General features: G+C 42.0%; 1 protein-coding gene across 7 annotated transcripts in view; it reads right to left on the bottom strand.

Annotated features, from left to right (window-relative positions):
• Positions 1–5,296: 5,296 nt before the first annotated feature.
• The window catches only part of igsf9bb (immunoglobulin superfamily, member 9Bb), a 98,949-nt gene continuing 77,959 nt past the window's right edge, over positions 5,297–26,286 (bottom strand). For 2 of the 7 annotated variants that reach the window (XM_086227224.1, XM_086227225.1), the window contains exons 16-21: positions 22,817–22,981; positions 22,506–22,551; positions 19,307–19,393; positions 13,292–14,929; positions 8,680–8,807; positions 5,297–7,384 (exon numbers count right to left, since the gene is read on the bottom strand). In XM_086227224.1, the coding sequence (XP_086083350.1) occupies positions 7,173–7,384; positions 8,680–8,807; positions 13,292–14,929; positions 19,307–19,393; positions 22,506–22,551; positions 22,817–22,981 (2,276 nt within the window). In that variant the 3' untranslated portion in view covers positions 5,297–7,172. Of the gene's footprint in view, positions 7,385–8,675; positions 8,808–12,247; positions 12,294–13,291; positions 14,930–19,306; positions 19,394–22,505; positions 22,552–22,816; positions 22,982–26,286 lie in introns of those variants that run through there. The other 5 variants (XM_086227226.1, XM_086227227.1, XM_086227231.1 and 2 more) reach the window with 4 other exon arrangements.

Genomic DNA, 26,286 nt, shown 5'->3' with positions numbered 1-26,286 from the left:
ATATATATATATATATATATATATATATATATATATATATATACATACATACATACATACATACATACATATACATATATACGTATATATATATATATACATATATATATATATATATATATATATATATATATATATATATATATATATATATAAATTGTGTGTGTGCGTGTGTGTGTGTGTGTAAAAGCATGATGACCGTGAGTTGATGAGAAAGAAAATTGCATGGAGTAAAGACTTGAGGTACTGAGTTGTCTACGGCTGTAACGGACAGTGATCAGAGTTTAAATATCTTCCAGAGGATCTTAATGACAAAAAAGACCCCTCAAAACAGGAAGACTGAACTAATAAAAGAAGTCAATGATTTCAGTTTGTTCTTCTTCCACTGTATTGCAGTTAGTGATGGAAATAAGACATCAGCTTCATGAAAAATGTACAAATAACGTTTTTATACATAAAAGCTCCCCCCCCTTTCACAACAGCATCTTTATGAGACAATATTTCGACGCTTGAGTCGTTCAACACACTGAAATCACACAGCAGAGGGCAACAGTCTCCATCTAGTGGTGGTTTTAGAGAAGACATGTCCCAGCAGCGGAAATCATAGGTTTCTTTGTCCTAATAAAAAGACAGCCGGAAGGAGGTTCTTGGTCTGAGATGAATACCGTATCAAAAGTCATGGTGAGCACATGTGGATAAACGTCTTTTCACTGCGGCTCAGCACCAAACGTGTGTGTGTGTGTGTGTATGTGTGCTTGTGTGTGCGTGTGTATACTATTTGCAACAACCAATACATTATTAAAGCACTGATGTTCAGACCAAAATCAAAACTCAATCCCGAGCAAATGATGAAAGGTGTATTCAAAATTACCCTCTATCACATTTCCTTGCTTTAAAATCCACTGCTCCAAATGTTCCCGATCCCTGAAACGACAGCAGTCTGCCACCTAGAACACACATCCCACCCGGCTCCTACAGTACAGTACAGGATTGTGTGGCTACATTTTGTCTGAAGCAAGGAAATCACTAACTTAAAGAAAAGAAGAAAAAAAATGCACCAGTGGTGTTTTAAAATAGCACCAGTTTCAGAATGTACAGGTAAATGACGAGTGTATTTTTATTGTTTTAATTTTTTTGGCAATACAGCACTGAAATGAGGGTCACCAAACATCTGGAGTGCTGCTGCGATGCTCCTCATCTGAGAACATTCATGCATCCACAGGAAAGAAAAAAAAAAAACATACACTTGATCTCCTTATGTCAAAGCACTGCATCATACACTCTGCAAATATATATTTCTACATGTGAATTCCATGACAACACACCGGTACATATTTATGTGCTCGGCTGTGAAGCAGAGGAAGGGGGGCAAAGGGGGCAAAGAAAACTGGTTCATGCTGATGTATGAGTGCAGAAGCCAGTCTGGTTGTCGGGTCGGTTCTAAACTGCCCCCCACCCCCCCCACCCCGAAAAACAACAGATGACCCACAAATAAGTCAACGATTACATTTGCTAGTCAAACCGAACAGACGCTGCTATAAAAACTAGCCACCTTTCATCGTCTGTGTAATAGAAAGTGAGATATACAGTACAGTTACAGCCATTCTCTTTTGTTTTGTACACAGATTAAAACTTTTCATCTACTTTTTGTGTTTGCATTGCTACTATAGAAAGCAACAAATGGATATAAAAATAATAGAATATAGACTTGTACATTCTTGAAAACATCTAATGTCCTCAAATATAGATCTCATATGACCATTTTGGCTCCATTATATATATATATATATATATATATATATATATATATATATATATATATATATATATATATATATATATATATATATATAGTGTTTTTAAGTGTTTATCTGTGTATTCAGATATAGATTTTTTTTCTTCTAGATTTCTTGGCTCTATAATATTAAATTCTTAATCTAATTCCTAGAAGATGCCCACCACTCACATTTAGACATTTATGCGCCACCCTACTACTACTCGGCCCCCATTCAGTCTCCAAGTGGATGTGCATTATATTCTCTTCTACAAAAAATATATATATATATGTATATTTATATATATATATATATATATATATATATATATATATATATATATATGACAAGGTATGCTTATTTGAGAGATTATATACAAGGTGTAAGGAAATTGTACTTTGTAATTTGGAAAAACATTGATCGCAGATTAAAATCCTCAGTATTTTCCCCTGTGTAGCAACACACTGGTGGAAAGTGGCTACAGAGTTTTGCATCACGCCAAGCAGACTGGTGATGTTCTCTGTGATGTCTGTGATGTTCTCTGTTGTCAGCTCTTGTTCTTTATTGTTCAGGAACGGTTCAAATATGATCCTGAATATGATTCCGTTATTTTTCCAGCCTGTGAGCTCCTGTTCCATTTGTGTTGATGTCAATGGCTCATGAGGGCTGATTCTATTTTTTTCTCTTTTTTTTGAGGAAAGGACGATGATATGGCAGTTCTTGATGTTAGCTGCAGTGAGAACAGATGAAGAAAAGGATGGCAAAGATGGACTTTTGCCGCATGCGTTAGCACCAGAGAGTTCAGGATGTTATAAATGTGGAAATCCTCAACATTAAGGTACGGAAGAAGATTCGCGCCAGGTAAAAATTTTATTTGGAAGAGTTTTTGAGAAAAAGAATTCTTGAACCCCTCCCCTCCTCCCCCCAGAATTCAAGTGTGCTTTTCTTCAAACTTATTTTCTCAAAATAAAATGTTCGAACGCGGCTCCAACCCTCTTCTTTCATCGTGAATGCATGTTAACACGTAAAGCCCGAGAAGGACGACACTCAAGTCAACCTGGACGTCTGGAGTGATACAGTACTGGGATTCTCCTCACAAACTGTAGGATTAAAACAAAAATGGTTTCTCTTTCATCCTGAAGTGTCAGCTTCTCGTGTGACAACACACCGTTACTTCTAGCGTGCTCAGCTCGTCTCTGCGTTTACGTCTGTGTACTCGCACACAAATGCAGCAGTACATCCGCTTGTTTCTCCTGACTACAGCGGTGGAGATAAGTCGACGGAGATTCTAAAAAACTGAGAGAAATAGAGCGGTACAATCGACTTGCACGACTACTCTGGGAACTAGTTCTGTATTTGAAAGGTAACTTCATCCTTAGTCAGAATAAGAGATACATTCAGCACGCCAGTTTTACTGAATTGACTGTCCTCTTGTTATCAAAAGACTGAAATTCTTTCAACCAGGCTTTTCACACGAGCTGCTTTTTCACTGGCTTTTGCTTCTAAAGTTGTAATTAAATGGATCACTGTCACTTCCCGCAAGTAGCGGACACAGAGCAGGACAACCTCGTCATTCTTCCTCATTATTAGTTAAAATCAAACAAATAATCTCTTCCACTGTACAATATGACCACATCGGTCGGTGGCGTACCGGCTGTCCTCACTTCACAAGCCTCAGTTAAAGCCCTTGATGACGAAATGAAGGTCACACACGCGCCGTTTACAGAGTGCTAGGGGTCTCTCGTATTTGGGGTGCTTGACTGTAATTGCATGTCGATTTTTTTACTGACTAGAATGAGTTTTGCATGCGCCAGGAAGGAGACGCGATGGTGTGTTCAGACGAGGTGGAGGGGTGTACCGTGAGCCGGAGAAGAAGCTGCAACACTTTGGGTAGAACCATTTAAGCGTGTACAAGAACTGCATCTTTATGCATTGCCTGTGACTGAGGTCTTAAGTCACATTGCGTTGGCAGAGAAATCTGCTCTCTGATTGCTCCCTAGTTATATTTTAGCTGTTATAATCATCATCATCATCATCATCTCTATAAATTCAATGATATTCTGGATATCTTAGCTTGTCCTTTACATCTTTAAACATGTTGTTCCTCAACTGGACTCTAGGAAGGCATCAGCCAGGTGAAAGATATGTTCATTGTAGAATGAATCTCTAACAAAACAACAATATTTGGGAGAATATGTCTCACACTACAAGCTACCACCTTAAAGTTTCTTTAAGTTTTTTATGTTTGAACTCATTCAAAGAAGTTGCAGGACTGTTGAACGAACCCTGATGATTTGATTCCATTTCTGAGTTGGGATTAACTTCATTTAACAAATACTTGAAAGGGGGGGGGGGGGTCCATGTTTTTCTCCACTAATTTCACATTGACACATTTTTTTGAACTTTTGTTGTGCAATCACACTTTCGGGTGTTTTTCATAAAGTTGTACATCTAGTAAGAGATCCCGCAGCCAGCGTCTTCGTTCGTTCGTTCGTTCAGTGAATTCCCTGCATGGCTCTGTTACAAGGACCCCCACTGATCTGAGGGTCTGTAGTGAAACATTCCTTAAGACAAAATGTCCTTCTGAAAGGAAAGTATGGCCCCCTCCTCAAAACAAAACCTTTCTCTACACGGCTGCATCACCGTTACCGTCCAGGTTTTCACGGAGAGAGGAGGTCAGTGTTTCTCTTTCAGTGTGATTTTGAATTCAACCACGACTCCAACAATCGCCTTCTAACCATTTCTAGAACATGCGCCTCAGCTGTTTCCGCTTTTTTTTAAGATAAAAAAGATGCAAAAATACAGCAATCACACCATGACGCAGATGGAAGTGTGTGTGTGTGTGTGTGTGTGTGCGCGCGCGCACGCGCCTGCGTGTGTGTGTATACGATCGTCATTGGTGCAGCATTGAGTCATGCGTTGATTGGCACCGTTGGCTGCTGGCGGAGCCTCTGTATAGCACCAAAGGATGAAGTGGAGTCAGTCAGCATGTTTACAATTTTAGTCCCTTTAGAAGAAGCTCAGAAGGATGTTTGTGACACACGATGCCTCCATATTTGCCGTCACGTCTAATACAAGCCTGTGATTGGTTGGTAGATCTCTTCATTTCCTGTTTTTGTCTTTGGAAGTACAGATTGTAGTTACATGCTCCAAACAAGGAGACATAATTCATCATAAATAAAGGCACTAACTTATTCACTAAAGCACCTCTAATACATGTGTGTATTAAAATAGTAAACTTTTTTTTTTTTTTTCCAGAATGCAGGATATGGTCAGGAAACTATTCATGAATGTTAATTGCTCCGAGCTGCTGTAAGTGAACTAAATCTCGTCCTACACTTTCAGTTTGAACCTGGAGGAGGCCAGGAATCATTGAAAAAGCTTCCTGGCGCTTCTGTCGCCAGCATTTGTTGTAGAAACAGCTGCGATGGGGCTGATTTCAGAAGACTGTGTTGGAGTTGCAGCTGCGTGAGAATCTTCGCTCAAAATCACAATTAAAATAATCCCCCCCCCCCCAAAAAAACATTTTTTTTTCAAAACTAAAAAAAAATGACATGAAAGAAATACATAAGAGCATCATTGATGGACTCCGAACACAGTTGAGGTGGATTTTGCTCTGGTGTTGCGTTAAGGAGTCCAGGATATGTTACTGCATGTCAACGCACCTTCTGAAGAAACTGAGCACCTTTAGACTGGAGAAGCAACAACAGAAGTTCGTCCGTCCGTCCGCGTTGATCCTCACCTCAAGCTTCTGATGGTATGGCACTTCTTTACCTCCTTTACTTCTCGTTAGCCCCTTAATGTTCATTCCCTCATCAATTCAATCATTAGAATCTTTAAAAATAAACATGTAAACACAACTGTTTATACAGCAGAGTGTGAAAAAAACAACTTTTGGCTCGTTTTTTTTTTTTTTCCGTTAAGGGATGACTGTGCTCTCTCTGTCTCTCAGCTTTTTAAACTTTAAATGGCAAAGATAAAGAGACTAAATTGGTCAAAAGCTACATATAAACACACTCGCAGACACACAAACATTTTAATAGAAATAAAAACGAGGTTTAACTGAAGCAGGCAAACAAAAAAAAAAACGCTCCATTAAAGCCAAACAAAGCCATTGTTCTCTCCTCCCACGAATATGTATGAAAATACTATCATACAGTATAATATGGCACAAAGTCCTAAACTCCGCTTTTTTTTTTTTTAATGAAATTATTTTTGGCTCGACTGTTTTGAAGGGGATTTGGACTCCTCGACAGCACAGAAACTAGGAGAAGCGGAGAAGGAAGATGTGAGGGAGATGAAAGATTTTGCTCCAGTGCAAACCCGTCTGAGATATGGGAGAATTAAAAGAAAGGATTTTTTAAAAAAAATTTGTTTTTACATGTTCCCCACTTAATAGAATGTGACAGAAAATGTGAAATGTAATCAGATTAGTTGGTTCGTTTGAGAGCAGGAACTTCCATCAATTCAATAAGAAATGGCGTACAGTAAAAGTCGTCAAGTAGGTAGTCGGGGATCCTGAAGGTACATACACGGAATCAATGTAAGTAAATGCAACGCCAATTAGCAAGACAGGAAAAGCAAGCAGAGCACAACAGTGAGCAGGAAGAGGCTAGTGAGGTTAGTGAGGCTGATCCTGGCGGGCAGGCGGCTGTGTGGTCTCGTGTCCTGTGCTCTGAGGTATATCTGGTAGCAGGTGAGAACACCGCTTTGTTTTGAGGCGAGTTTCTCAGCATGGTTCCGGCGGGAGGGGAGGGGAGGGGAGGGGAGGGGAGGGGAGGGGAGGGGAGGGAATTGCTGCTGTAAACTGAGACCTGAAGGGTTTTGTTTTTTTGACAGGGGGTTGTTGGATTGGCTCAGCACAGGAGACATGACACAAGCCTGGAGGAGTCTGAACAATGGAGCAGGAAAACAAGAAGGGAAACTCATCGAGTGTTTTTGAATAGATTCTTTGCACTGGAGTAAATCTCTGGCAGCTGTCATTTTGATCTGAATTGCTGTGAGTTAATTAAAGCATACAAAGGGCCTTCACGGGCATCCAGTTGTAAAAAGAAAACATTTTCAGAGGGACGTCTTTCGAATGAATTGGCAAAATGAGTCCAGACACAATTACTGTACAGTTTTTTTTTTTGTCTAAAATCTTAAAAGGATTGAAAGAAAACTCCTCTACTACTTTGTTTGTCATGGCAGAAGAGCCTGTCGACGTGGCAGAAGGCTCACTACAGCGGATTGAAATGACTATGGGCGGAGCTACAAATCTGATTGCTGAATTGTCGTGCTATTCCCCTAAATAGATAAAACATCTTTAGTTGATGGTGTTGTTCTAACTGGGAGCTAGCTAGTGTGACTCTGGAATGGCGGCATGTAGCATGGATGTGACCTTGTCCTCGAGGGCTTTCAGAGGAGGGTGGCGTGGTCTGGGTCTATGTTGTCCATGCTAGCCAAAATAGCCTTCTGGTCCTCCCGGGGAGGCCGGCGGTACAGCAGTGCAGAGAAGCGAGTGTACGGGTCATGGAGGATGGGCCGTTTCTTCTTGCGGAGGTAGAGAGCTTCTTCGGGCTGGAGTACCTGAGAGGTGTAGGCCTGCTGGGTCTGAGAGGTGGAGACACCTGCACCACAGAACACAACAGGCAGGTCACACATGCCGCAAATGTTGCCTGGCAACCACAACCATGTGACCATCAATATTATCTGAAATGACAAAATACTAACGATGTACTGCATTTTCTCGCGGCAGACACTCTATTCAATGTGTTACGTTTATCTGTTAACAGTTATTATTCTACCAACTAACATTTCTGTGACTATGACTTGCTTGTTGTGTATATTATTTAATTTACCATTCCACGGTTACTTGTTATTATTCAGTTGGTTTCACTGGCATGTCACATGTCTCCGTCGGCAACAGGTGCTTGATGTCCTGATAAGGACCTTCAAGGTATTCATGAATTATCTTGTGACGATCAAGCCAATTAATTGAAGACTTCAAAATAATACGTTCTTATTTAAATATTCACTACATTTTTGGATCTCTTCCCCTTAGTTTGGATCTACATGTTTTGCAAGGTGGCTGTTCCATATAGCAGATCAGGCCTAACGCTAAGATTCAACCTTCCCATCCTTTTTTCATTTACTTTCCAGTGTCATCAGGACAAGGCCTTTTGACATGAAGCCAATTGTAAACATTATATGTCAATATATCAAAGAGCAGTGCATCTCCTTGAGGTTGTAACATTAATCGTCGCTTATAGCAGGAAACTACGTTGTAAATACATGGAATTTCATTCGTATATGAAACTGTGACAAGGCCTGAGGTCTTGAGGCATTTTAGTGCCAAGTGTAAATGGGGTGTCTCATATCAGTGGGCCAGATGGAATGCTGCCTTCCCCTGCTGCTGCTGCTGCTGCTGCTCTATCAGATCAGACTCGTATCAGGAGGTAGCCAGTATGAGTCAGATCAGGGTCAGGAGTTCAACGTTTCAGCTAAGTCAGTTTTGCCAATTAAGGAGAGTTTTTCAAGTGTCTTGTTTACACAGAAGGAACCAGCTACATATAATTAGCTAGTACTTCCATGGTCGCGCACTACCGTGAACAAGCAATGGTGAACATGAGTCGGTTCAACTGGAAGCACCAGCTGGTCAACGGAGGGTTTGCCGAACCGAACGACGCTTTTGAGAGTTTAGCGTCACGCTAAATTTATGTGGCTGGCTCTTACTACATTTTGGAGTCATAAAGAAGCGATGCAGGAAAAAGGAAAAGGAAAAAAAAAAAAAGACATCTTAGTGAGCTTCGGACACCTGTTTGTCAGACACTTCCTGTGTGTGAAACATTACTTTAAACATGCTAATGATACAGTAATAAATCCCTGTTCAAAAAGAGAAATTAGACAGGAAAAGCATTCACACCTGCTTTCTTTCTTGACTTGGAGTTATTGTTGTTCATCGTCATCTTCTTGGCCTTTTTAATACGTTGGTATCTCAGTGCATCAATCCTCTCAGACCCTGAAAGGGCACTCGGCGCACCTCGACGTTTTCTGGATAAAGAAGAGTGAGAGGGAAAACCGGGTAACTCCAGACCAAACACAGAAGGTTGTGTTTCTGCACTAGAGAGCGCCACAAAATCAGCTCGAGCTAAGCAAGAGGTGCAGCACATCGCCAACGGATCAATGTGAGACACCTTAAAAGCTGGAATGAATTTTTCAAAGGTTTGATGAACAATGCAATTAATTCTGCTATATAAATGACCTTGTACATTAGTCAGGATTTAGTCTGCATTTTGTTTCAATATGATGAATATTAAAATCAAAAATTCAAATGGTTTATCCAATTGTACACCATCAAATGTAATTTCCCTTCCAAGACATTTATAGTTTGCTCAAATTGATCCAAACAATCTTCATCCAAGAGAAAAACAAAGTAAATGCACAACTGCTGAATCCCTCAGTTTACCCCATGGAGTGGATTAGGAGAAAAGTCAACATTTAAAAGAATTGCACTGTTGATTTCAGAGGAATATTCTCCAAAAATGACAAATACTTTGAATAAAATGCTAACAAGAGAATTGATGAAAAAAAGTTTGCAGATGCTTCTTCTTAAAAATTAATCAATCCAACTCTGAAAATAACAGATGCAAATGTTTCTTTGGTGTGGAGTATACATTTGTCAGCTGCTCATGATTGCTATCTACAGACCTCCGCCTTCATGGAGGCACTTATGATTTGGCAGCCAAAAGATGTCCGCCACACACAAACACACACACACGCGCACACACACTCGCGCGCACACACACACACACGCACACACATACATCTTTCTCAAGGCACAGAAAACAATTAGCATTACAGAGAGGCCATCTTCCCGCCGTGGCTGCAGAGAGAAACCGAAGGTTGTTAGTAGAGGGGGAGAATCAGAGCTGAGCAACAAAGCATCATCAATATGTATTCATAGACATGGATACTGTCTACAATGGGCTTCACCATGCTGACAGGGGGAGAGATGGCGGGAGGGGAAAATGACTACGCGGGAACAGTCACATAATGAAAAATAAGCCAAAGAAAAGCGAAGCACTAGGACAACAAATGTAACAAAAATTTATCTATAGAATTGTTTCTTTTTTTGAAACGGAGCAATATTTAGCAATGGCATGCATGGCAGTTTGCACATGGAACAGAACTTTAAAGGGGAATACATTCGTAAGCTTTTCATCGGGCCGTTCACTCAAACATTAGGGAGTCCTCAACCCTCCTGTGTGCCATCCCTTGCAAGCCCACGCAAAAACTTTGTTCCTCAACATAAAAAGAGGCGCATTTAGTGGGACACTTGCTTCATGTAGCAGTGGGAACTGTTCTGCAGTCCAAACTTACAAGTGCAATTGTATTCCTGAGTGTATGGTTTGATTCATGCTCAATACAGATGCTTTATGCAGGGGGTTAAGGCAATGTGTCCACCAGGAATCTGTATCTTAGCTAAGGTGATGCTCATGGGAAGTCAAGGTTTCAGCTCCATCCCTCAAAATCTGCACGCTATCTGCTGAATAAGAAGATGGATTTAAATTCTTAAAACTGGCACTCACAACTCTAAACTCATGCTAAGCTTTCAACGCTGCCAGGAGCATGCAACAGCATTTCTGCTGAGTGATGGCTCCAAGTGGACACACAGCTTAAGGTGACATCATAACGCCAATCTTACAAAATATTTCTTGGAGATTGGGATCCAAAATATTTTCAATTGGTGTCATTCGATATAAGCATCTGTAAAGTATAGATGACAGATCACACTCAGATCCCTGAGTGTGTCAGGCTTGAGGAGAATGCTAAGAGGTTATAACCAAATGATGAACATTAACAACCCTATATATAATAAAAATCAATAGGTTAAGGGTTTTACTAATTTAAAGCTGATTACACTGGATAAGCAGCGTATTTAATCATGAAAAATCTAAATGACCTAGATCCAACTCTAGATCCAAGACAAATAGGTGGCCATCTAGTGGAGTTCACTTCTGGTGGTTCTTTGATAAAAAGTGGATATGGGTGGGAAAATTATTTTCACGATTTACATTAGGGATGAACTGATATTTTGGTACAAAGTAAATGCCAAAACGCTAAAAACAGGTGACAGTCCTTGTTTTTCTAATGTACCAGAGGTCCTGAATGCGCCGTACATGCTGGAGATATGATACATTAGTAGCGAATCCTGGTGGAGCAACAGAGGTGCTTATGGGTTCTGGAGGAAAAAGAAGACTATGGAGACTGCAGGGTCCCTCAAGTGTGCTGCAGCATTAGCAAGCGTGTGGTCAAGAGATCATAAAAGTGTGTGACTGCAGGCATTTTTGTAGCTTGAGCTTGAGTTGACTCTCCAACTCTGAGCTGAAATGAAACTACGGTGGACCATAAGTGACATCTTTGCCGTACACCTAGCTACAAAGTTTGGTTTTCTGACTAATTAAAAGTGAAGAGCGTATAGCAGCTAACTGATCTTGGAGGTGGTCTAGTGACAAGCTGCCCCCTCAAAGAAGGATTTATTTTCAAATTTTTAAATTTATTGGTGTAATTGGACTATTTTTTTGATACTGAATTGGGTGTCAAGAATCATGTAAATTCCCTGGTATTGACACCATCTACCAAATATCTGGTATTGCAGCACCCCTTATTTTACAATACTCTTTGCAAACCTGCGGCTATATGCTGACCCCAGAGAACAGCCAGTGGGGAAAGAGTTTCTTGCTGGAGGTCAAGTTTGATCAGCAAATTGAGTGAATGGTGAGTTGAGGAGGGCACTCTGCTTGAAAGGTTCTCTGAAGCAACCTGAGACTGTGGGATTACAAGTTAAGTAGTTAACCACTTTGAGTGATGGCGAAGAATTGAGAGAGAACTCAAAGGTCTTCTCCCTTAATTATGGCATCTGACTAGCGAAAAAAGTGTTGCAAGCACAGGTCTGTCTCGAAAGGAAAGTCTGTAGAGGACTGAGCTCGTGCAAAGAGGCAACAAACTATAATCATTCAAGATTTGGTTGGTGACAAATCCATCACATACCAAACGTACCTACAGTGGGATTGTTTTGGTTCATTTGAGAGAATTGATATGGACTCATCTGTGTTGGAAACTGTTTTAAGTTGAGCTAATCATACCTGTGGTTCAGTTTTCTTACAAGTCGATTCAAAAGAGGTCAGTTAGCAAACCACTCAAGCATGAAATCATGTTGGTGATATATCTCTGACCTGAAAGTCTATCAGCTAACAGATGGCACTGCGTATCAGCAAGAATGCATTCTGTACTGAAGACTGCAGAACTTAAATGCATAGCCATTTTGAGAAAAAGGAAAAAGAAAGAACTGAAATTAACTGCATGGTCTACCGAGGGAAGGAACAAATCAAACAAAGACTCAAAGTCTTGTATTCCCCTTTAAAGGACGAGGTGATCAAAAAAGTCCCACCTGCTAACCCCCCCCTTTCAGACATGGATCCAACCCTTACCTATTGCGGTGTAGAGGACCTGGTCACAACAACGCTGCCCAGATAGCTGAGATCAATCAAAAACAAAGCAGGTAAGACTCCAGGAGCCATTAAGAACCACCATACTGCCCCTAATTCATAATGATGGAGACATTGCGGTACATGAGAAGCGGACAGGCCCTGTGACACCCTTTGCCCAACAACCTTCCCTTGGTAGTCAGACCTAAGGTTGTCCTGGGGCAATTAAAGGGGTTCTGGAGAGGAGGGTTATAGAAAGGGAGAGTAGGGTAGGAGAAGATCTGAAAGGGTTGAAGGTAGGGGAGAATTGGTTATGAAGTCAGGTTACTAAGGCCGAGGATGGGCCGCAGGGCCTGCCAAGATGAATTCTTCTTAAAGCATCCCTCTGCATGACAAAGGCATCTTCAAACGCTTGGAGCTAGACATAACAATGGGTGATTGGTCTGGGGAATCACTTGGATGATCCTGTTAGGTGAAAGCAGGGTAATGCATGATACAGATGGAAAACAGATCCTGTGTTGATTCCCATGCTTTTAGGGGCGTACGCCCAAAAAAAATTACACAGTGTACTGGCAACATTATTTTTCATAAATGATAGACCGTAGCCCCAAAAGGTCTGAACAACAATCTGTGGAGCAAAGATATATTATAGACAGTTTGCCAATGATTTATTCCACAATTTATATTCTTTGGTCTTTCACTGGAAGATGCAATTTTTAAGGGGAAATTTGGAGCAGTGCTTCACAGATTCAGACTGAATACTTCCAACTTGATGTCTTCCATGTAAAGCAGCAGTGACTGTACTGAAACTATCAAATCATAACATGATGGTATTCTTTCAAAAATTTTGATTTTCATCTTTTGATTATGAATTGAAAATTTAAAAAAAAGACTTACTGTAAACGTTCAAATTTAAATTATTTAAAAAAACTGATGGATATTAGCACTTCAATAAAGAAAAACCAAAGCAAATTGACACATCAAAGCATTATGGGTTGGGGCGGATGATTCAAATGGTATGCCTCGCTAAATGCCTACTGCACCTACCCTGAAGCTGACAACTGGGATGGAGAGGGCTCAGATGGAAGGATCTCCTCCTCAGTCCTCCTTTGAGATGGCATCTGCCCAAATATGTTGCTGCTTTCCATGGGGGGTGATGGGGACTGGGAAGCTGGATAGCTGGTTGCAGAGGTGGCAAAGGCCATGTGGGAACGGTAGCTAGGACTGGCTCTCCTGCTTCCCTGGCCTTGGGCAGGAGAGGAGGAGGGGGAAGATCTCCGTGAGAAGCTGGCTGTGGAAGGAGGGAGGAGGGTGATCTCAGACATCTCTGGGGGTATGGGAGGTTGGACAATGCTTGGACGTGGTCGGGGACGTACTACAATCTCAGGGGATCCCTCATGAGAACTAAGGGGACTTTGGGTGAGGGGTGAGAGTCGAGATGGCTGGAGTACCACTTGATGCACACCAGAATCCATCCTACGAGCCTGTCTCGGACTGAAACGGGGTGTGGTTTCAAACCATCGCGTGTCCAGGCTACTGAATGTGCTAGGGACAATATGAGCCATTGGATCGCTGTAAGGCAAACCCGGAACACCCATACTGTGGCTTGTGTGTCTTAGCTGCCCTAAATGTGCCTCTTGCATAGCTAAATGCTTGGCTGGGGAGCTATGAGACTTGGCCTTGCTGGGAGATTTGCTTGAGTGGCTCTTTGGGGCCTCCAGTGGCAAGACACCTGGGTAGGAAGGCATTGGGAGGGATGAGGGCTGGAAAGCACTCAGGGGAAGAACATGAGGTGGGGGAGGATAAGGAGGGTCGTGGCCAAGGTGCAAAGGATGACGTGGTGGAAAAATGAATCGGGGTCCCTCCAGACTTGCAAAGGTGAAATCCAGTCCTTGCCAAATCTCCGGTGAACGAGAGGAAGAGGTGAGAGTCAGGGGAAGGGGAAAGCCAGAAACAGCATATTGTGGGAAATCACCCTCTACCATTTCTTCTGGAATCATGGGGTGACCAAAAGGACCTTCAGCAAGGTATGGAGGGGAGGACATGACAGAGCTGAGCGGGCTGGTATCAGGCATGTAAAAAGGAGGTGGGGGATCATGGTCCCCAGGGGGGCCTAGATAGCCATAGAAAGCCCTGTGGTGGAGAGAGCCCCGGATCTGCCCTGTGGCCTGGAGGCGGCTGCTCTCCATGATGGTCATACCTTCAAAGGGCCTTTGGAAACGAGGGCTGTAGGCTGGAGGCTGCAGGTAGGATTCTTGACTGGAGATGGGGGAAATCTGGTGAGTCCGAAGGGGGGCCATTACTGGTGGCAGTGGCCTGAGATCATCATTTTCTTCGTCTGATTGCCGGAATTCAGGATAGAGGTCTGATTCTTCCACAAAGGGGAAGCCCTCGATTCGCCGGGGTTTAACAGACATTTCTGCATCAGTGGGATCTATGACAAATCGTCCATCTGGGCCACGGCTGATGAGTTCTATGGGTGTTGTTGCTTCAGCTTCATGCTTGGATATGCTGTACTTCTTGCTTGTTATTGCTCTTTTGGTCTTCATGTACAGAGACAACTCCTCCTTCTTCCCTGGACTTGGGGGTGGTTTCTTCCCACGCTGGTCATGAGTATCTTCAGATGATTCTGATGGGGAAGCCTTTGAACGGACGCTTTCTGGGCTCACCTTTCCTGAAGATGACCTACGGGGAGGAATATCAGTCACGTGAATAATAAACAGTCTTTTTAATTGAAATCCCGCACTCGGCACACAGAAAGATAAACCTACAATAAACCATCCATCCATTTTCTTCCGCTTGTTCCTATTAAGGGTCGCGGGGGGGCTGGAGCCTATCCCAGCGGCTATGGGCGAGAGGTGGGGTTCACCCTGGACAGGTCGCCAGTCCATCACAGGATCAACACATAGAGACAGACAACCATTCACTCTCACAGTCACACCTACAGTCAATTTAGAGTATCAATCAGCCTCGTCCTCTCTTGATGTCTTTGGACTGTGGGAGGAAGCTGGAGTACCAGAGAGAACCCACGCAGGAACAGGGAGAACATGCAGACTCCACACAGAAAGATCCCGTGTCCGAGCCAGGACTCGAGCCCGGAACCTTCTTGCTGTGAGGCCACAGTGCTGAGCACTGCACCACCGTGCAGCCTTACAATAAACCAAAGGAAGTGATATCGTCATCTTCCGCTTATTCCTACATATTAAGGGTCGCGGGGGGGCTGGAGCCTATCCCAGCGTCAACGGGCGAGAGGAGGGGTACACCCTGGACAGGTCGCCAGTCCATCGCAGGACCAACATAGAGAGACTAACAACCATTCACACTCACATTCATACCTATGGTCAATTTAGAGTATTCAATCAGCCTTGTCCCCAATTGCATGTTTTTGGACTGTGGGAGGAAGCCGGAGTACCCGGAGAGAACCCACGCAGACACAGGGAGAACATGCAAACTCCACACAGAAAGATCCCGTGCCCGAGCCGGGACTCGAACCCGGAACCTTCTTGCTGTGAGGCCACAGTGCTAACCACTGCACCACTGTGCAGCCCAGGAAGTGATATCTGAATTTTTTTTTTAATCAAGGTAATTTTGTGAAATCTAACAAAGGAGCAATATTTCACCCAAAAAGAGTTTTTTGCCTTTCAATTTCCCATTAAAAGGTGACTAGTGTTTTTTCCATCCATCATTTCTTTGTGATTAAAAAATGCAGGAAAAGCAAACCAGCTCAAAATCTTCGCACATTATTGAGCATACAGCTGACTAAAGAAGATGTGCAGAAGAATTTAAGACCTTGAGAGTTCATTTACAAACATTTTTGGACAGTTTTGCTGCTCTTAGCTGTCAGCCACCATTGGCTTCAAGATAAATATAAGTGGGTTACTCTTTCTTTTGTTTTACCAAAAATGATGTAGGATGGAAAAAACGTCTATGTGAGCTAAAGACACTGGTTTGTGAATACTTGAAAGGAAAAAGACTTTTTGGGTGAAGAATCACAAACTGTACATTGAGGCATTAAAACACTTGCACATTAACGATGCATTTTCACTCTATGACTACATATTCAAATCTATTTTTCTTCTTGTTCACAAAAGCAAGATACATTACCCAGTTCTTATGTAGTGTATAATGTAGTAATTGTTGACATTTCATCATAAAAAAACACATAGACACGTGATGGATACCCATCATTTAAAATCATTATAACTTCTCCTTAGCATGAAATAGTGAATATGAATCACAAAAGAACAAAGATATTCTTTAAAGTGTGCTACATACAAATTTACAGTTAACACATTAAATCAGGTGTAAAGGTGTCCTCATTAACTTGGCCTCTTTTATCACACTGTAAACTGTCATTTAAGTCATTTTCCTTAGTCAATCGGTGCCATAAACCTCAAATACCTGGACAATTAATGTGGTATAACCAAAAACAAGCAAGAACAATGACTGAATTTACATTATGAGAGGAGAGACGACCACATCCAGCCAAAGTAATGTTTTTTGCCGCTATGCTGTCTAATTTGTTCCCCTGTCAATCTTTTCCATGCTTTTCACAGAGCAATGTGTAGGCCCAGGAAACACCATGTGTATCTTCTCCGAACTGTTGGGGAGTGTAACCCTGACACATACTTTGCATGGAGAATTAGGGTTAGGTGAGAAATGTAACGCCAGACCACAACTCATATTCTGTCCAGCAGTCAGGAAGGTGCACGCAAGGAGGGGAAGAGACAAATACTCCATTCATGCATAACTCTTCCACAAAGAGGTGATAAAAACCTGACAACAACAAACTGGTTTGTTAGTACCCACATAATGTTAGAATACCTTCCTGGGAGGTCTTTTGACAGACCAGGACTAACAGCCGTAAGGGATGTAGCCGTATGTAAGATGGAGAGCAACGTTTGTTATCGGAAATATTCGGCCACTTTTTCAACCGCCCTGGCTGTACATTTGAGCACATTAGGCTACAAAATGTAAACTACTTTTAGCAATATGGATGTTCACATACAGTAGTTGTAGAGTTTTCTGTACGCAATTAAGTATATAAATATGCTTCTGAACGGTAAATGTGGATACATACCCTCAATATGGGTATAAACACACTCAAAGTTGAAACTGTGAGTAAATTAGAAGTCAAATAAAGCAAAAATAAATACTCACTTATGGTGGCATTAGCTCGATGACATTTGCAAGTTGTTGGATTTCAGTTAGTAAACAGCACAACTTATATAAAAAAAACCCATCAGCAGCGACTGTCATCAAATTCTGTGTCAGATGGATGATGCCATTAGACATTTTCATGGTATGAAATTTTGTGGGTGGTCTGCTGGGTGACAGCTGTGTATGTTTCTGAGAAACACACATCACCTCTAATTCCTCAGTTGCTCATTGATTGATCTCATACACCCCTAATACTACTAATAATAGAAGAACTCCCTCTGAGCAAAATCAGCTGGTGTAATAAGAGCAGCCTTGGAGTTGTTCCACAAAGGTATTCAATGATAAACGTCGCTAAAAGAAAAAAAGCATACGACAGTGAAAATAAATAGCTTTCGTTCTTGTTCACAGAAGGGGCATTTTTAATCATTTACGAATGAAAATGTATAATAAAAGAAATAAGAGAATGTGCTGGAGCTAAAGGAGCGCCACCAAAAACAGGAAGGGGGTTTGTGTGTCTGTTCTTGGCTACTGTAGATGGCAGGTTCCATGGAAGATGGAGATACAAAGGGCTCATTTGACGCCACAAAAACACTCATTCTTAGTTGCAGGGGATTTTCATAAAATAAAACACATTAATCAATATTACATTCAATTTCCAAAACTAAATTCCGCACTCCAGTCCCTACGGTGGGACAGTTATAGCACATGCGTGATTCTTTTGGTCCTCATACAACCACTAAGCCAGCTGAAGTAGCAGCCAGCTACGTATACTCTGACTACAGAGCATGCGCTGCACTATACGGTACATCCACCCAGCAGTACAAGAACATGTACACCTGTCGCCGCGTACTCGAAATGCTGAGATATGCAGAGATTTACACAGCAGCGGTGAGCTTTATGAGCACTGTGACACTTGTTTGGAATGTTTATTTATAAGACAAATATGTAGTATTGTAGCTTTAACAGCCACTTTATGACTACTGAAGGTGGAAATATATTGGCAATTATTTATCTATCACCGTGCAATTGACATAAAATACTGACTTTTGAATGTTGGTCATAAGTGTAGACACGCCATGAGAAATAGCTGACACTCATGTTATGACAAGCTACAGTTACAAAACAACAAATATGCCATTTTCAATCAACTCAACAAATTAGAGAAACAACTATTAAATAAAAAGTGATCCTGATGACGTTAATGATGGGAAAGCTATGGTGGAGTCTTTCCCTTTAAAACTCTCATTTAAACAGACGGATACAGCTCAGTCCATATTCACAAAGCAAAACTGAGCGCAGTGTGCAATAAAGAACACGAGATTATGTTAGCACACAGGAGTGGGGAAGTGAAAGCCACAAATCTTTCATTCACATCAATTATCTAACCTGAGCAATGAACGAGTTTTGAAAAAACTAATGAAGGAAAACAGGGGCCTATTTAGGGTCCTTGATAATTATCAACACTGCATATCATCTACTGCTGTACACACACACACACACACACACACACACACACACATATATATATATTGATATTGATATCTTGATATATAGATACATATATTGGGAAATATTGAGAAATATCTTTCACACTAACCCTTTCAAACACTGTCCAGTTATGAGGTGAATTTAGAGAAACTGGAACATCTTTCCTTCGACTACACTGCATGATAATATGTGGGATTTCATGACAAATACTTTTAGTTCAGACCCTCAATGTTTTCAGCATCCTCCTCCTCATTTTTCTCAAATGAAAGACCACGACCAGTATTGTTGTTGCCTTGTGGGGTTGTGTGGCCAGAAGCATGCAGCCAGGTGGGGAGTCTGAGGAACTGGGGCTGAACCGTAGTGCAGGGGAGGACACAGTGTGCAAGAAGAGGGGACAATGGTTGGCACACTCACAGAGGACTGGAGGGTTGGGGTCTGTACCTGCTTGTGTCCAACCCCTCCCAGTAATGTTCAACGCTGGGAATGAGGCTAAGAGGACTCCTGTAGAAGTGGGAAGAATATGAAGGTAAAAAAGGAAGGCTGAGAGAACAGCTTGATAGTATCACATGGGCTGGAAAAGACAGAAATGGGACGTGGCAACATTGAGTCACAGACATGTCAGAAGCAACGTGAAGACAAGAGAGGCTATCATCATCCAAGTAGAGGCAAGAGAGAGAAAGTGAGTAGTGACGTGACCTCGACAGCACCAGCCAACTGATGCAACTCCACAATGCTTTTGGATTTGTTTTTGTCCTTTTTTCAAGCACTTTGCATCTTATTTTCTGACAATGGAGAATAAGAAGAAGGAGAAGACAAACACGCCTTTTCGTGAATAAGACAGGTCTATCGGTGCCTATGAATTGATGTCTTGGAGCAAATTAAACATACACACTCATGCATCAACCTGCTGCAGTGGCCCAAACCACCACAGCTAAAACACACTCATTGCAGTGAACCTGCATTCTTGCTGTAGCGCCTGGTTTAGTGTAAATGCACACTAACACAGGTGACTCATCCCAATGGGCGCTCTCTGTTGAGGTGGGCCCGTGTGCGCGCTGGATCACTGACATGTCTAATGGAGCCATAATTAATTCTAGTGTCCCCTGTGCTTTCCTACCGTGAAATGTCGAAATATATTCTGTTCAGGGAAAGTCAGAGGACCTGTCTGATCATAGGGACACGCAGGGACATTAAGTAACGGGATGAAACAGTTGCCCCGTGCAGGCTTGCTGTCATGCCGATCACATTTGAAACGTATTGTCCAGATGGGTTCACAAGGTTTAGATGTACCTGTGCTACATACTTGGACATATCCTCATATAGTCTGCTGCACAAAGCTGCTGCTTCCCATCCTAAAGACGACCCAATGTGAACTCTATTCTCTCATGCGCAAATGTTTTTTGTTGTTGTTGTTGTTTTTTTACTCTCCGGCAGAGTTTCAAACTTCAGAAGGAGAATTTTGACAGAAGTGAAACAATGTGGCTTCAGTTCAACTTTCAAAGTCAGCGAGACTAAAATATCTCAAACCTGGTGAGTGGCGTCTGACACAAAAGGGGACAGATTGCTTTCTGTTGTTTGCCCTGATGAGTCATTCCCGTCATCAGGTGGGAATTCACACGAGTGTGCAGCTTCCTGGGCCAGACGTACACAACCTTCTCGATTCATTACTTCAATTGTGTGTCTGACAAAAGACTGAAATACGTATAAACAAACAGTCTTTCTTCTTTTTGTCCTGTTTTTGAAGTATGTAACATTAACAACTGTCATGTCCACTCCCAAAAAACACCCATATATGGAGGCTGACACTTCTTTTATTAGCTCATTTAACTTAAAAACTATAGCAAACCAAAACCATGCATTGGAGTGTGTAATTGAAACGTAAGTGTCTGAAGGGAGTTTGTTCTGAGCTCAAGAACCATGGCTGAAGTAAGACAGAGGGTGTGAGCCAGTACAGGGCCAGAGGGGACTCTGCGTACCTCTCCGCTAAATAGATGAGCTCAAGGTCCTGTAACACCACAGCTGCCTTCACTGTCATTACACATGGCTCCAACTATTTATCGCGCTCACAATGAATATTAATTCATCACTCGTCCCACTAACTCTGCAGTCGCTGATCGGTTGATGTTTGGTGTACAGGAGACCTTTCACTCTGGAAGTGCATTATTGTTGGCACCTGCACCTTCGCACCACTATTTCTTTGGGTCATTCTTTCCATCATCATACATGAAATGACCATATTGCGACCCTGCAACCGACGGAACAGTAAAAACGAACCACACAAACAAAATGTTTCAGAGCCGGGGTCTGTAAAATCATCTGGAGGCGGTTAAAGTGATGCTGTTATGAGCAGCAGTCCAGATGATGTGAGCCCACTGAGTTTCACAGCTGTCTACAGCAACTGCGTCTGAATGACTTCTGCTGTCACCTACGATTGCTCTGTGATTGAATGTAAGAAACAGATTCAAATGATGTCGAGGCGACTACATCATATTCTCTCACTCACACTTTGTCACTGAATTTCCACTCAAAGACACAGAAACAACTTTAAAAATGCTTCTCTTCTGACTGGAGTTCACGTTTGATTTGATTTCAGTTACATTAAGTCGGACTTGGCCGAACTCTAAAGTTCTGTTGGAAGTGGACCTGTGACCGACAACAAAACTGAGATGGAGGGTCAGGGGGAGGTTTCCTTCACTGCTGCGCGGCCTCGTTTTATAAGACTGAATCCCTGACTTCCTGACATTTTTGTCGTCAGTCTCATGTTGCTACAAGGTTTTCATGGGTCAAGCTCTAACTGGGTCTGCTGATGCATGGAGATAGGGGTCATCGGATCATAACGCAGTTGATAACATCACACCTGGATTCACTCCTTCAAATTTCTATGAAGGCAACAGGCGGATCCAGACAGTGACATTTTTTGAGACTAGCATCAGGAGGTGACTGCTGTAGCCATCCTCACCCTGCAACCAACCCCAGAGTGAGGTAAGATGCCCTGATGCCAGGTCTTGAGTGCCTATGTAGAAGCCACCGCCTAACAGTTGTATGGGAGGGAGGGTGCTGCCACTTCCATGACTTGATTAGGGTTCCATTCCTGATGAGGTAACTCAGCTGTTAACACCACGGCTAAATCTAAACGCTTTTTATACGGTTTTGTGTTTGCATGCCAAGGCTTTAAGTAAAAACTGTGAATTTCAAATCATACATGTTACATTTCATGAACAAATATACTCCTCTTAAAGTAAGACAGGAAGATAATCGGGCAAAATCATAAAGTCACCATGAAACTAGAAATTAAGGACAGTAATAAAATGACTTGCCATTACTTCTCCCTCGGCTTACATTTTAGAGTGTGCATGTTGTTGTGCCCACACAGCAATGACGCTGTAGGCATGTGAGCGACAGTCAGCGGATGTAAACAAGCAGGTAGGTCCAGTTCCATGTGTCATCTCTGCTACATCAACAGTGGGACTACATCATTCACTATCAAATACATGTGCTACTTTGTTGTAAGGATTTGCATTAATATTGTTTGTGTATTTACACCGAAAGCTGTACTTATGTCTGTACAGAGCGGTGCTGTACTGGGAAGTGAAACTGTGTTGTGTGTACTTACGGAGTTTCCACGCTTTTCCTGCAGTGGGTTATGGAAAGAGGGGGATCTGGAGGATGGGAAAGATCAGTCAATTATCTGAGTATGACAACCACTACTGGGCTATGTGTCACTATTATTTCACAACAAACAATGAACAGGTCTCAGTTTCCCCCTCCAATCTATGTGCAATCTGTGAAATGTTTTTTGATCCAAATTCAACACTGAGCTGCAACACCACTCAACTTTTCACAGCAAAACATGCAGGTGGTTGTAAAGCTGACGTGGTACGAAGGATTATTAATTGCTGCTAGTCACCAGGACTTTCCTCTCACCTTTTTTCCTCTTCAGTTTCCGCCGCCGCTGCTTGTTGACGAAGCAGGCGGCCATTGTACTGAATAGGACGGCTGCTGCCAAGAAACAGATGGTGGCCACGATGCCAGCCACCACTGGCCGAGCCAGACCAGCTTCCTCCACCATCTCTGGTGGAGGGAAGAAATCTGTGGAGTGAGGAGAGAAGTGTCGGGAATGAGAGGGAAGTCCCATGGCAACAGCAGAAGGACGAAAGGTGAGGTTAAGAAGATGACAGGTTAATGCAAACAAAGCAAAGAAACCAACGGATATGTTGCTTCTCAAGATCAGAAATACAGGCTGGTTTTTAGCACGAGATTATGAGATTAAGAGAAATGAACACACTGATTGTGATAAAACAGTGATCGAATCACAGGTTTCAATCATCATTGTGTGTTTCCTGGTGTTTGGGAGTCCTACTGCCAAAGTGAGGTCCAGGATCGATGTGGAATCTGACAAACACTTGTCCATGTCCACTAACTTGTATCCAAGACTGCAAGTTAGACTGAAATGAGTTTCGTAGCTACTTTGCTGTTTTCCACTGCAGGAACTTTACACAGGAACAAAGAACCTTTTGAGGAACTCTAAACTTCTATCACAGCAACCAGGGTCAAAATCTATTCCTGGGATAATGGAGAAAATTCAAAAAGGTCTCTATTTGTGGGTAGTATTTTTAAAAGGTCAAGGACCTTTGGAGGCGGGGCCTGGAGCGTTGAAGATTGGTTGAGTATTTGCAGCATTTGATTTCACCATGTGAAGCTGCAAGCGGTTTGTTTTTTCATTCTGCTTTGAGGCTGTTTTTGCGCATTGAGATGGAAAAACAAAGGAAAGTGTTCACAGATGAACTGGTCTGTTTGCATCAGCTTCTCAGAACTTTAGTTGAAACACAAACAATGGCTCACAGGAATCTTTATTTCCTTGAAGAGAAGTTTCAAGAAACAAAAGTCCTTGCAACAATGGATTGAAATGCTCCTAATGTTACTATGGATGCATGAGTATCATTAACTTTCCAGATCCAACATTACACATTTCCTTATGTTACATGGTCACATCTTTCCACGTCTGTTTTTAACATAAATTAACATAAACTGGTTAGCATGTCAGTTTATGTTAATTTACATAATTCGAATGTCAGCAGAATACATAAACATAACATGTAGGTTGCTCTTACACCCAAAGCACCACCTCCAGTGGATCACCTGATGCAGTTGTCCATCCATCCATCCATTTTCTATCCCTTATTCCTGTTAAGGATCATGGGGGGGTGGAGCCTAGAGGCGGGGTTCACCCTGGACAGGTCACCAGTCCATCACAGGGCCAACACATAGAGACAGACAACCATTCACGCTCACAGCCACACCTACGGTCAATTTAGAGTATCAATCAGCCTCGTCCTCTCTTGATGTCTTTGGACTGTGGGAGGAAGCTGGAGTACCAGAGAGAACCCACACAGGAACAGGGAGAACATGGAGACTCCACACAGAAAGATCCCAGAACCTTGCTGTGACGCAACAGTGCTAACCACTGCACCATGCACACATGCAGTTGTCTTAGTATTAAAGTATTAATAAACTTGAAGGATCATGAGGAAGGAGGCACCGGAGCCAGCTGATAATATCCACATGATTCTTTGAGAGAGTGTTAAGTATTTAATAGTGCAGCTTCAGTGCTGAGCTGCAGATGGAGCTGAGATTCATGCCGTCAGGTCTTTTTTTTTTTAATGGCTAACACAGCGCATGCCGAATGCAGCTTCTGCACAAAATAAAATCAATCAACAAGATGGCTCAAGTCCTCTTGGTACACTGCCAAACAGAGGTGCACTATAATGTGTTTTGCCTTAAGTAAATGTTGTCGTATCTCTTTACTTTCTTCTCGGGGTGTACCAGAATCCTTCGATTAAATTTCAAAATCGCTACAACTGTTACAAGTCTGTTTCCTTTTTCCTCTCTGCTGAGTTTGCAGGGAAAGTCTAAATACGGGGACAATGTCTTGCACATATTTTGACCACATTTTTTTTGCATATACAGTCTGTTTGATTTCTTTCTATGACACAAGCTACAGTACCATGGCTGCATATCTCCCAAATCCAAACATGCCGTAGAATCTTTTTTTAACATCTTTATTGTTTATCTTTTTTATTTAATGTAAGTTATTAAGAAAAGAGCGAATGAAAATATATTCAGGATTTGTGCAACTGAAGATGACCTGTTGGTTTTTATGTTTCTCTACAAAAGATCAAGTACAATGTGAAAGAGCGTCACAGCTGAGACTATTAAAAACCTCAGAGAATGTTTGCTTGTGATGCAAATGTGCTATTCATGCAAAATTGGATGCTTATGCAGAGACTTTAAAATATATTTAGGTCGAACCACAGGTGCTGAAGTGTGTACCCCCATGTTCCAAAATACAAAGTTGTAAACTTGTTTTGTGGTTGGCAGATTGATGATTGCGTATGTTAATTTGGGAAATCTGAGCCATTTGACCTTAACCTGGGCGCCTATTTGGAGATTTTGAGAATTCTTGGATGTGACATGACTCTACCTTTAAACTATATGTCCCCTCCCCGACGGTGATAAATAGCTGACTGTTCCTCAGAAACATCAGAGAACTTCTGATGCTCTATGAGCGCTGTAACTTCTCTCTCATGCATGAATGAAGTGTGTGTAAGGTTTGAGAAATAGACCACTGCCTCCTTTCTGTTCACTGCTCCGCCGGACGACCAACCCACGCAGGGCCACTCAACCACAACGCAAAGCAGACCTGGTTACTGGATTAGTTAACCAGCTAACTGGTAAGGATCAAGTTGGGATAATGCTAACACCACAAACAAACTCACCTCTATTAAAACCTCTCATTTGGATTTATTTGGTCCTCCTGATTGCTGGTTTCACACTCACCAAAATAAATTGCACGAATTCAAGTAGACAAACAGGTCAGGTGTGAATATGCGCAAATGTAACATGTTAGGACTGCACATGCAGATGGGTTCTATTCATGACCTCATATATACAATCTACGTAGAAGCTTCTTATTACGGCTTGGTTACTTCCACCATGGAAGTCGTTCTGGTTTGTTTATTTGAAGAATAGCTCAAAATGTCATGGATACAATTTGATGGAACTTCAGTACTTGGTATTTTGGTTGAGGAGGCTTTTAGATTTTGGAATTGATCCTGAACTGGATCTGGTAGTATCATGTTGACTTGGCTGAGAAATGTACTCTCCCACTTTGGGGAAAAAAAAGAGGTAAAACCTTACTGAGTATAAAGTTTTGTAAAATCTAACTACATCATTGTCATTCAAACATTTTGTTATTGTAAGCAGCTGCACCACTTCCATATCGTTTAGCGACAATGCAGCTCAGATGACCCTGACGAATACAACAAGTCCTTCATATTACGATTCTCCCCTCAGCACGATTGGTCGAGTCAGACATGCATCAAAGTCACTATTCA

The sequence above is a fragment of the Aulostomus chinensis genome, chromosome 15 (genome assembly GCF_037954235.1).
Source record: "Aulostomus chinensis isolate RoL2024-O1b breed Wild chromosome 15, RoL_Achi_v1.0, whole genome shotgun sequence".
NCBI lineage: Eukaryota > Metazoa > Chordata > Actinopteri > Syngnathiformes > Aulostomidae > Aulostomus > Aulostomus chinensis.
The sequence above is the reverse complement of the archived record's forward strand: the minus strand, read 5'-3'. Positions and strand labels throughout refer to the sequence as shown.